Source organism: Danio aesculapii, chromosome 13 (genome assembly GCF_903798145.1).
Source record: "Danio aesculapii chromosome 13, fDanAes4.1, whole genome shotgun sequence".
NCBI lineage: Eukaryota > Metazoa > Chordata > Actinopteri > Cypriniformes > Danionidae > Danio > Danio aesculapii.
Genome location: NC_079447.1, coordinates 39,787,045 through 39,800,353, shown reverse-complemented (window position 1 = coordinate 39,800,353; position 13,309 = coordinate 39,787,045). Strand labels below are relative to the sequence as shown.

The 13,309-nt window shown below is 32.5% G+C and overlaps 1 protein-coding gene across 2 annotated transcripts; it reads right to left on the bottom strand.

Annotated features, from left to right (window-relative positions):
- Positions 1-4,344: 4,344 nt before the first annotated feature.
- On the bottom strand, positions 4,345-10,564 carry zgc:110319 (uncharacterized protein LOC796111 homolog). 2 transcript variants are annotated; one of them, XM_056471512.1, is made up of 8 exons: positions 10,461-10,564; positions 10,077-10,165; positions 9,800-9,935; positions 8,425-8,491; positions 8,214-8,325; positions 8,027-8,108; positions 5,378-5,552; positions 4,345-5,195 (listed from the first exon to the last, which is right to left on the bottom strand). In XM_056471512.1, exons 1-8 carry the CDS (start codon positions 10,520-10,522, stop codon positions 5,124-5,126), a joined length of 795 nt encoding a protein of 264 aa, XP_056327487.1. In that variant the 5' UTR covers positions 10,523-10,564; the 3' UTR covers positions 4,345-5,123. The 2 variants fall into 2 exon arrangements, with proteins under 2 accessions (XP_056327487.1, XP_056327488.1); XM_056471513.1 differs by having other exon boundaries at positions 8,027-8,090.
- Positions 10,565-13,309: the final 2,745 nt, after the last annotated feature.

Genomic DNA, 13,309 nt, shown 5'->3' with positions numbered 1-13,309 from the left:
GCAGACCGACTGAAGTACATCACTGGTGCAACACTGACCCAGGATCAGATGACAATAGAGTATAGTGTTACTTAAACACAAATAAATCCATTATTATGGGATTGCGCCATTCTTTTGATGACTTATTTCTTATGTTATGTTACAGTTTGAACAAGTTCCATCTATGTTAAAGTACAGAAGCAAATCTTAAATGTCATCTGAAAGTTTCATTTCTGGCTTTTGAGTTTCTATTGGCATATTTACAACGTCATATTAAATTTGTATTTTCATAATTATTTTAAAATTAATCAACAAAAAAACTCAAAACTAGCCTAAAGATATTTTTGAAACACAATTTAACCAAAGAATTAAAAGTTTAAAGAGCTTAAAGTTCATATAGCCAAATTATTTTTCTGTTAAAGGGGGTGACAGAAACATTTTGAACAGTTTTTTTTTTAAATCAAAATTCAGTAACAGCATATTAATTATTATAATATAATTATATATAATTATTATGTGAGGGGCAAAACTCTTGAACTAGCCATCTGGTTGGTTGATTGAATATACAACCCCAAATCAGAAAACGTTGGGACAGTATGGAAAACGCAAATAAAAAAAGAAAGTATATGATTTTTTCCAATTTAATCTGACTGTATTCATTGCAGACAATAAAACAAACATATTTTATGTGTCCTCGTTATTTTATAGTTTTTTCCCCCAAAATAAACAAATATTCCAGTTTGAAAGTTGTGACAGGAGCAATTTAGGGCTAGTAATCAGATAATTGTTTAAATAATGATGTGATTTAAAACAGGTGATGTCAACAGGTAATTTTAATTATGATTTGGTTCAAAAGCTGCATCCAAGAAAGGTCTAAGGAAATGGGATAAGAGTAGAGCCTCAGAAGAAGAAGAAGAAGAAGAAGAAGAAGAAGAAGAAGAAGAAGAAGAAGAAGAAGAAGAAGAAGAAGAATTCACCTTTATTTGTATAGCGCTTCTATAATGTAGATTGTGTCAAAGCAGCTTCACATAAAAGGTCATAGTAAATTGGAACAGTGTAGTTCAGTTTTTAGTGTTTAAATTCAGTTCAGTTTAGCTCAGTTCAGTGTGGTTTAATAATCACTACTTAGAGTCCAAACACTGAAGAGCGAATCCAACGATGCGCAGCTCTACAGATCCCGAACCATGCAAGCCAGTGGCGACAGCGGAGAAGGAAAAAAAACTTCACTAATTGGTGAAAGTGAAGAAAAAAAACCTTGAGAGAAACCAGACTCAGTTGGGCACGACCATTTTAATTTCTCCGCTGGCCAAACGTCTTGTGCAGAGCTGCAGTCTCAGCGGTGGAGGCTGGAAGCTGGCCTCAGCGAAGACTCGTCTGTCCCTTGAGCGTCACAGGAATCAGTCTCATTTTCTCCGCTCCTCCATGACCACCACAGTAACTGCTCGGGATACGGCTCGGTCCAGGATATGGAAACCTTGGGATCATCTCGTCGTTGGTCTTGGATCGAATCAGTGACTCTGCATAGTCTGAGGGCCTCGGGAAGAGTATCACCAGGTGGAAATGGAGAAGAAGAACAACAACAACAACTAGTCCTTTATGAGGAAAGATGGGCAGAGGATCGCCAGTTTGTAGTAGTGGGCAAAGCGAGGCTTCATGAAACACTGAAACCGTTGAAGCAAATGTGTCGAAGCTTCGAAACCCCACTCTACAGTGATGCCCAGTGGTCTTTTTTTTTAATGTATTGCACTGGATCAGCTTCAGCAAAGAACAGTTGAGCAAATTGAGGTATTAAACCCCACTTTATAGGATTGGACTCTCAAGTGATATAGTGGAGTGATTAGGGTTCCTGACTACCATGCGGGATAGTAGGTTCGAGTCCAGGCTGATACAGCTATTTTGAAATGCTTTAGTATCAGTTTGAGAGGCTTTGTTCGTGTATTGTTTTGTTTCAACATTGGTCTGACATCCGAATAAACACTTTGTGAATAAATAGCTTGTTTTGGTCATAAAACAGGGCTGCTGCTAGATCAGATACAGTTCTGGACAGAAGTTAACAAGAATTATTTATATTATTCATTAAATTTCCCATTTATTGTATTTTATTAACGTCTACCCCAACCCTAAACCCAACCATCACAGTACTGTAAAAATATTAATTATTGTTTTACAGTTACAAAAAATGATGCTAAATTGATGGCGTATCTGCAGCTGTATCCTATCTAGAGTACACCATAAACAGTAACATGATTAAGATACATAAAATCATTATTTAGTATTCAGTATTGAGTATTTGTACAAAAAAGAATGACCCAAAAGTCATTCAAATCCTGTAACAACACGCACGGTCCACTAGGCCATACAAGACAGAATCTTTAATCTGACCCTGTCACTCAAACGCAGATTCTCCAGGTCTTGAAACTTCTGAATTTATCAATGCTTTGAATGGCTTTAGTCACGTGACCAGGTGTTTCGAAACTTTAGTCACGTGACCTAGGTGTCTCAGATCATGCTTCGGTACAGTGGTTCGAAACACTTGCGCTTTGGCATCTCGACACTGTGTCGAAACGTCAGTTTCATGTCAGCCATCCCTAAAAATTATGGAAATGTTTAAAAACAATGTTCATCAAAACAAGATAGGAATGCTTGACTTGACTGGCCTGCCTGCAGTCCCAACCTGTCTCCAATAGAGAATGTGTGGTGCATTTGAAGTGGAAAACAATTAAGACCATGGAATAGTAACGCACTTACCACAGGGGTGCCCAAACTCGGTCCTAGAGTGCCGGTGTCCTGCAGAGTTTAGCTCCAACTTGCCTCAACACACCTGCCTGGAGGTTTCTAGTATGCCTACATAGAGCTTGATTAGCTGGTTCAGATGTGTTTAATTTGGATTGAAGCTAAAGTCTACAGGTCACTGGCCCTCCAGACCTGAATTTGGGCACCCCTGTGGTAAGTGCTTTACTGTTCCAACTTTTAAAAAATTTGTTGCAAGAACCAAAATTGGAATGTGTGTTGTGTGAAATCACGTTTGTGTGTGTGTGTGTGTGTGTGTTTTCCATACTGTCACAACTTTTTCGGATTTGGGTTTGTATTCTCCGCGTATTAGCGGGCGCAGCCATTTGAATCTTTGGCTCAAGACTTCCGGTCTCATTCACTTCCATTCATTTAAAGACATTAAAATAGCTCCATATGCTGCTTGATGTTGCAAACTGATATTTTTTATTACATTATTCTACTTGGTCTGTGTAGTGATGCAAACACATTTGTAGAGCAAGTAGTTTGACTGTTTTCTGAGGTTCGGTATTCCTCGTCATTTCTTCCATAGGCGGCTGAATCGGAAGTTCTAAAACAATCGCGAAAACAGGCACACTTCCGCATTTTAGAATAAGGTCAATAAATAATGTAAACATCTATGCAAATATTCTAATTGCTGATATATAATTATTATGTGAGTGGCAAAACTCTTGGTTTGTTGATTGAATCTGGTGTCTTAAATGCATATACATTTGCCTTTATAAACTACTGCGAGCAATGAACTGCTCTCGGAAAACCTTTTATGTTATTAAATGACCATTTTTCAGAAAATTAAAGCAAGAATAGGGACAAACTCTCTCTGATCTTATTCAGTTTCAGTTTTCACTTTTTATTAATTTCTTTAGCAGGAATAGAATTTTCACTACAGGGGAAAAGATTGTTTTCCAGGGTCTTTTTCTGCCAACTTTCACATGGCCAAGCTGTGAAATGAACATTGTTTTAACACTTTGTTTATGATGAGTGAATTTATGTGCACACTTAACAAAACATCATTGTTTTCAGAGGTGACCAATGCAATAAGCTCAAAATTTGCTTTCATAATCTCATCAGAAATGTGTGATTTGCAGTGGGATCAGTGCTGCAAAAATGAATAAATGTATCATTAATAAATTATTAAACTTATTCATTTTGGATTCTAGAGATTTATGGGCTAAGGCTGTGCATGATAGACAGATAAATAAACAAGTAAAAAAAATATTGCCTATTTTTTCTTAAACTATTAAGTTGAACTTTGTATAACTAAAAAGCTGCTGAAACCTGTTTAACCTTTCAAAATAAGTTAAAGTAACAAAAACATTTATCATAATTTTTATAGCAATACTGGATTGGACTAAATAGTTTATTTGCACAGGCCAGGGCATTTTTTGCCCCTTATCTTGCATTTTTCTTTAGCATCATGCTATAGTCTTTATTTTTTTTCGACCATTGAACAAATATTTTTACCCGTTTATGCTGGAATGTATAAAGTGGAGGTTTAAACAGAACAAAATACAGAGATACCTAAGAGAAGGAAAAGCAGAAAACAATAGGAAAAATTAACACCATGACAATTACTAATTTCACCACAACAGTTTTATTTGATTTATAGGTCCTCTAGATCTGCCGGATGGCAGCTGTAGATGAATACAAACTTTCAACTAATATCACTGTAGGTGGAAGATATGCATTTAAAGTGCTCAATTCAGTTTTTTTAATGAATCATTTATTTCATGAATACAAATGCTGTGATTCTGAACTCGCAATTAAAGGGATACTTTATCCAAAACTGAAAATTGTGTCATCATTTTCTCACCCTTTACTTGTCACACACCTGGTTAAGTCTCTTGAGCTGAATGTAGAAGATATTTTATACAATTGTTTTTTTCATTGGTCTCCAACATTTTTTAAAATATCACATTTTTGCAGAAAAAAAATTAACTCAAAGTTTTGGAGCCACTTGAGGGTCAGTAATTTGTGGGTAAACATATTTTTTTTGTGTGGATGAACTACCTCTTTAATTACCGCATTCACCAGCCATCTCTGTGAAACTGCAACATGCAATAAGCTATGTAATTTAAAAAAATAACCATTTACAATTTAACCACATCTCTCAGAGAAGTAACTTGTAAGAATCATGAACCTTGAAACACAGAGAGTATATTTAAGTGACAGCCAGAACACATACGCAAAGTGCAAAGCTCAGTTTTCTTGTACTTGCATATTGTAGCGGAAACGAAACTGAATTGAGTTTGTGCATGGTTAAATATTATACTATAGTTTAGACTCTGAACAGTAAATATAGGATGTCTGAATTGCACAACAACTATAATAGCAAACCGAAATGTTGTCTCATGCTATACATCTTGCAGCTTTTTCTCCAGTTCTGTATAAACCTTCATGTTGACCTCATCCACTTCATCCTGAACCTTGTTAAATAAAAAAAATGATGGAAAAGTTGTGATAATTGTAGATTTTATATATATATATATATATATATATATATATATATATATATATATATATATAATATATATATATATATATATTATATATATATATATATATATATATATATAATTTTCTTTACCATCTTTAATTTATCTCTCACCTGTTCTACATTGTCCACCTCAGGAATATAAAACTGCATCATGTTCTGGATGCCATTTTTTAGGGTGACTGTGGAGCTGGGACATCCTGTACAGGAGCCAACCAGCTTCAGCTTCACAGTGCCATCCTCAAACCCTTTGAATATCACATCACCACCATCCTCCTGAACTGTAGGCCTTAAAGAAAGCAGACAGAGAACTAAGTGCTACATTCAATAGTGCTGTGTAATGATTAATAGTGAAAAATCACATCTAATTTCAAAAGGTTGCGCTTAAATAATATGTTAAAGGGCACCTGTGATGAAAGTCATCTTTTGTAAGCTGTTTGGACAGAACTATGTAGGTATAGTGTGTCCACAGTCATAGTGGAGTGATAGAAACACAATAAGCCGCTTTTTTAATAAAAGGATCCAAATCCCTCCCATTTTGAGGCCCACCACAACGTGACGTAGGAGTGCGGTTTCCCCGCTCACTGAATTGATTGACAGCCTCGTATTAACATGTCTCTGTAGTAACGTGTATAATCATATCAACAAGAAAAGACGTGCGCAAAGCAACTGGGATTAAAAGATCTGTTCAGCTCTCTGTGATCATCAATCATTAAATGTGATCAAGAGTAAGTTTTATAGTTTTTAAAACAGTGCAGTACATGTTTGCATGTTTACCGTCTTCATCAACACAGCTGCATGTCAGTATGATTATAAAAGAAGACGCTTCAATCCCACTTTGTGGACGTTAAATCAGGTTTATTTTGTACATTAACATAGATATCCATAAAGCAGTGGATATTAACGAGTATCCTGTCACATTTGCAGTCCAGAAACAGTGCAAAGTTAAACGTGCACGCTGTGTGTGTGTGTGTGTGTGTGTGTGTGTGTGTGTGAGTTTTGTAATGACATTGTGTGTGATTCATTGTTGCAGAAAGGCTTGCATTATCTCCACAACAAATACTTCAAATAATCACTGGGAAAGTTTTTACTGTAGTATTTCTCACAAACATTAGGTGAGCTCTGCTTTCTTCATGTCTGTCACTATGCTGCTTAGCTCATTTTCATTAAAGGCACAGGTGACAAAAACAGCTACAATCTGCTCAGAGCAGAAAATCCCAATATTCTGAAAGGTATAATAAATAATCTGAAGGATGTTTTGAAATGAAACGTTACAGACACATTCTGGAGATCTTGAAAAAGGGGTAAAATATGTGCCCTTTAATGTGTACATATGTATCCATGTATGTATTAGCAGTTTTTTTTTTATGATTGCAGCAAACTAAAAGAAAAAAAGACTTTCTCCAGAAGACAATTATTATAGTAAATACTGTAAAAATTGCCCTGTTCTCTTAATCATCACTGGGGGAATATTTACAAGTTCACAGAATTTCTAATAATTTTGTCTTCAACTGTATTTAGAGTAGTAAATAAAATTGTTTTCCCCCTTACTGATTTCTTTTTTTTTTTTTTGCATGTGTCACGTTTCAGATCATCAAACAAAGTTAAGTATTAGTCAAAAATAACACAAGTAAACACATCATGCAGTTTTATTTTTTAGGGGAAAAATGTTTCCTTTTGTTACCTTTGACTACCATTTATATCATGCAAAAAATACAGTTCACACCACTGTATGTAAATATTCTAACACACATGCAGGTGTGTGCATTTACACAAACATAATAGACACAAATATATTACTGCTGTGCCTTTACTAAATGATCACTGTGCTACATCCGACAGATCACACGTTTTTCTCTTCTTTTTAATTTTATAACCTGTTTAAACACATTTTAATCTGTTTTTAATAATTTTTTTATTTGTTTTTATTTTCTTATACTTGTCTCTTTTATTCCTGTTTATGTAAAGCACTTTGAATTGTTACTGTGTATGAAATGTGCTATAATACATAAACTTTCCTTGCCTAAATACACATTTTTACTTCAGATGCAATTATGATTTATCATTACTATGATTTATCATTTGACATCACTTGTCAATACACAACTACTAATTTCAAAGTTCTATATATATATATATATAGCCATTTTGCTGTGATATGATTAAAGACTTTAGTGGCTGTTGCTAAATGGGAAATAAATACTAATAATTTTCAATAATTTTGTAAGAATTCTGGATAAATAAAAGAAGAATATGATTACAAATTAAAGATTAAATTAAGCAAAAAAAAAAGCTTTTAATATGTTTTGTATTGACAATGGAATTTTTGAGAATGGGGTCAAGAAATAAAAGCGATTACTGAAATTTCTAAGGTCTTCGTCGATTAAATCATGCATATTTAAAGATTGTGATCAGTATTTATCTAAATAAAAAATATTAACATTGTGAAATATTATTACAATATTATGGCTTATGTTGTCATTCACTGTGGAACAAAGCTTAATTTCAGCTAAAATACGACTTTAGAAATCTAACTTTTACACTGATTTGTTGCTCATTTCTTATCATCAATGCAACAACCACATCATTAAATATTTTAGAGGAAACTATTTATTTGAAATAGAAACCTTTTTAACTCTACAAATGTCTTTTGTATCACTGTTGATCAACACATCCTTACTGAATATGACAGAGGTATTCATTTATTTAAAAATCCCTGTCTTTTGAACATTAGAGCTTATCGAATCAACCATGCAAACGTACCTGATTCGTGTGTCTAAAAGCTCTTTGATCAACAAGACAATTTCATCATCATCCTCTGTCACACCTGAAGAATAAAGACACACTAAAAAAGATCACACTAGCTCTAAATCTTTTAAACACTATATAACGCATAAATATTTATTTATTTATTTATTTATTTAGTCAATCTGTGCGGTGTTTGGCTCACTGCTTTCAGCATGTTCTGCTCCAGTTGTGATGGCCTTTCCACCCTCAAAGAACTTACTGATGACCTCAATCGCATGTCGCTTAATATCGGTCCATTCAACATCATCATCTGTCTTTAATAAAGAACAATTCATGATTTCAAATACAGCTCTATAATAGACTAACAATGAAAGCTGTTATTTATAGTAGCATACAATATAGCTAAACAATACCTTAGTTAGTGTGATAAAATCTGGTCCATAAAAGACACTTTTTACTCCGTTAATCTGGAAAAGATCCCTGTGGATGATTAGAACTTAATTTTAATTTAATGCACAACAAAGAAATGTATACTTGCACCCCTTACAAATCTCTCATTTAAATTTATATTTTCTATTGGAAGCTTTACAATATTATATTTGAGCATATACATTAGATTAGTCAGTGCTGAAGCCAAATCCGGAGCTAATCTGACAAAATAACTTATGATAACAGTACAAAATTAGTAGACCCAAATTTTTATGTTAGGGAAAAATATTAAAAAAAAAAAAGAAAAGAAAATTCTAGAAAAAAAATTGTTGAAATTTTGCAGTTTGTAATTTTGTTTTCCAATATTTTGCATGAATTTAAATGTATTGTTTATCCATTCCTAAAAATGTTTGGTGACTAAAATATTATTTTAATAAATATATCTGTTTATTAAATCTGTTTTGTTCAAATGCACCAAAATATATGACCTATATTTATTGCTAAATTAATAAACATATTAATTTGCAAAATAGGGTGTACTCAATTCTGCTGAGCACTATATATACAGTAGGCATCATTTGAAGTGGATAAAAGCGTTTCATCAAGTATTTCTTGTTCTTGTCTGTTCTGTTCTGAGTTGTCTTGATCCACCTCAAATGTTGACTACTATATATGGGTGTGTGTGTGTGTGTGTCTGTGTGTAGGGCGTATACATCATAAAGTACTACAAGTAACCTATACAAGTACTACATATCAAAGGAATAACAGTTTATAAGTTAAAATCAGATATATATATATATATATATATATATATATATATATATATATATATATATATATATATATGCGCACACACACACACGCACGCACACACAGATAATGCCTTCTATTTGATTTTAATGAAAAATTTTACCATCATTTACAGAAGACCACTAAAATGTCATTCTGTGTAAGACATTAATACTTAATACACCAATAAATCTGGTTATATTTAGATTTTATTAAAATAAAGATTACACTTTATATTTACATAAATACTTTTTGCATTAGTTACAGTGAATGACAATGAAACATCATTTCACACAAGTTATGTAATTAAAAAATAACCGTCTACAATTGAATCGCATCTTCCAGACAAGTAACTTGTAAGAATCATGAACCTTGAAACTCAGAGAGTGCATATTTAAGTGACAGCCAGAACACATACGCAAAGTGCAAAGCCTCATTTATAGCTCATATTAAATTATATTATCAATACCTAATTGACAGATAACCATCGCAGAAAATGTACTGATTCATTCAAATCAAATATTTCAAAAGAACATTATAATTTCACACAGTGAGACTGAAGCTGTTTACCTGGCTAAAGGAGATCTCTCTGCTGAGGCTGATGTTGGGAAATCTTGAGTCCCCGTTCCCAGCACAGGTTTACCGGGAAGAAACTTTAGGCTTCTGGGGTTTGGTGTGTCTTGGGTTAAAACTGAAAGTTTTCGTACTGAAATAAAATAAATATATATGCTTTAAAAACCTTGAAATACTGTACAGATTACCCTCAACAGGATTAGAAACATTAAATCATCAAAAGTGCTTCGTTATGATACATAAAAAAAGATATATATACAGTAAAAGCCCTCACCTGAGAATGATTTGCATTCATTCTGTTGATACTGTATTCTACGAGCAGCCCACAGTAAATAGCATTGATTTCTGTCATTTACAGGATATCTAAAAAAATATATAAGTGATTGATATTATAATACCATAAGAAACGTAACAACAGTAAATTGTGTTACTACATATAATACAGAAATAAAATCAACGAATCATTCAAAACATAATACAATTGATTTAACGTGTTTTATAATAGTGGAAACTAACACCGAGGTTTAACTGAGTATTTAGTTGGACCAACGGTAACAGTTGTAATCCTACAATATCATACTTTGACATTTATGTTATGTAAACAACGAACATATAGTTTTTTTAAGTATTGTAAAATATGAAGTCTGTCATTTCCAACCTCAAACAATTTGACCGTACAAAACGCTGTAACGTTAGACTCCATCTTATTGACGCCGCCATTTCGGTTGTTTTGAAATGTAGGACCCCAGAGCTGACAATAATTGTCCTGTTTAGAAATACGACTGTGTGTATGTTAAATGCATATTTGTGGTAATTTAAATCATATGTAGTGCTAATATAAATATACTGCGCAAAAGTGGATGAAATTAGAGTTAATGACGGTAAAACAATTGTACTGCAGCAAACATACAGAGACAGAAAAAGGCGCAGCTGGCTTCAATTCTTAAAGGGATAGTTCACAAAAAAGGCATCATTTCTTACAAAGGGGTCATTTTCAAAAATTTTTTTCGTAACAATAAATATGTTATACAGATATATACAGATTTTTGACAAAAATGACAATTACAGAAACCATTTGTATGAAAAAAAAAAAACCCTATAAAATTAATTCACTGATATTGAGACATGGGACAATTAACGTTACCCATGCAATTGCTATTAGCTATTTGGTTTAAAAATGAAAACATTTTTTGATTGTAAATTTTATGAGAGATTAGATTAAATTTATATTAATTCAATTTAACTTCATCATTGTGATATCAAATTTAAAGCACTTATAGCCTTCTCGCTACATTTAAAAGAGTGCTTCCACAGTGTGTCCAGTCAATATATGCAATCAAATAGATAATATATAGTTTATTAATTAGAAAAAAGCAACACTTAATGATATCTCATACCAATAAAGTTCTTTTTAATGACACATGAACGTTTATTTGATTTTAATGTTGTGTCCCCTTTTTATGTCAATTATCACAAATTCATTATTGTAATAAATCAGTCAGTATCAGGGCAGTTGTCATTCTAAAGGACCTCCATACCACAGTCAACCACTGCACATCAGTGTCAGACAGATTAAGGTAAGGTTAATAGTTTTAAAATATTTTAAATACTGATGATAATGTATCCGTGTCACAACCATGACCTGCCAACACCCCCATCCAATTTCTAAAGAAATTATACATTTTATTTAGATGATTTTCTCCTTGAAGCAGGTTGCATTAGCATCTAGCATCAACAGAAAAACAGAATGGCTATAGGCCTACTATACTTTCTCAAAGCCTTAAAATGTCTACACCACCATATGTCAACACTGTCAGACTTTTTGAATCTTGAAACAAAAGCTTCTGAAACAGCAAAATAATCACTGTTTGTTGTGATTGTTTTAGTACAGTAATTGAATTCAGTGTGTTTGATAGTTTAAATTATTACAAATTCAGGTTTTTGTCAACACCACCAATCAGATGTGTCAACTCCATCAGAACTGTCACCACCATCAGGTGAATATTTTGATAATATTTAAGTTAACTAGTTTATATTTGTTGAATAAATGTTGGCCAGATGTAATGCAGTTTGCTATCATGAAAATATTTTTGAAGTGCAACTTCTTCATTGCTACAGTTGTGTCTGATGATGTTGACAATAAGTGATGGCAAGGAAAAATTATTTTATTTAATTACAAAAAAAGAGAAATGTTGGGAGGTTGTATTTAAGTATACCTCAACAGTTTTTAAAATAGCTTTTTAAAATGTAGTTTAATTTGTCTCAGTATAAGTTGATTTCTTTTCAGTTTAACCCACTTCCCAAGAAACCATGGATTACTGATGTTGTCTGTGTTACATTCTGTGTATTTCCTTTTGTGTTGCTTATAGTAATTGTTAAAAAAATATAACATATCTTTTTTGTGACTAAGAATGTAATCACAGATTGTAACCATCACTTTAATCATGTTCATCTCACTTGTGTTGCATCATTACCTGCAAGACTGTATCATTAAAGGAATTGAATAAAAACATTACTTTGACATATAGTAGTAACCTCTAATTACCACATTACTTTGAATTGTAAAAAAGACTCATGCTTTCTTTCTATAAAAATTACTCATGAACATACAGTTGGAGTCAGAATTATTAGCCCCCCTTTGAATTTTTTTTTCTTTATTAAATATTTCGCAAATGATGTAAAGGAAACAGAGCAAGGACATTTTCACAGTATGTCTGATAATATTTTTTTCTTCTGGAGAAAGTCTTGTTTGTTTTTTTTCAGTTGGAATGAAAGCAGTTTTTAACTTTTTAAAAGACATTTTAAGGTAAAAATTATTAGCCCCTTTAAGCTATATATTTTTTGATCGTCTACAGAACAGACCATCGTTATACAATAACTTGCCTAATTACCCTAACCTGCCTAGTTAACCTAATTAACCTAGTTAAGCCTTTAAATGTCACTTTAAGCTGTATAGAAGTGTCTTGAAAAATATCTAGTAAAATATTATTCACTGTCATCATGGCAAAGATAAAATAAATCAGTTATTAGAAATTAGTTATTAAAACTATTATGTGTAGAAATGTTTTGAGAAAATCTTGTCTCTATTAAACAGAAATTGGGGGAAAAATAAACAGTGGGGCTAATAATTCAGGGGGCTAATAATTCTGACTTTAACTTATGAAAAGCTCTGTATATATAAACTTAAAAATTTTATTGAATACTGCATGTGGAGGATGTTGACCATCATTGAAATTTGGACATATTGGACTTTAACTCAATCAAATCAATTAATATACACATTTACAAAATGTATAAATGTGTTGTTTGTAATCAGGGCTGGGGAGTAAAGAAAATAAACAAAGCCTAGTAATATGTTTGAAATACAAAATACAAGTAACTGCATTCCATTACAGTTCAATTTAAATAGATTGTAATGAAATTACATTTACATCCAGAAACTAGCCTTTTTTTAGAATACAAATCTGAATTTCAAAGCCACTTATTTTCCCTAAACATTAATGCAAA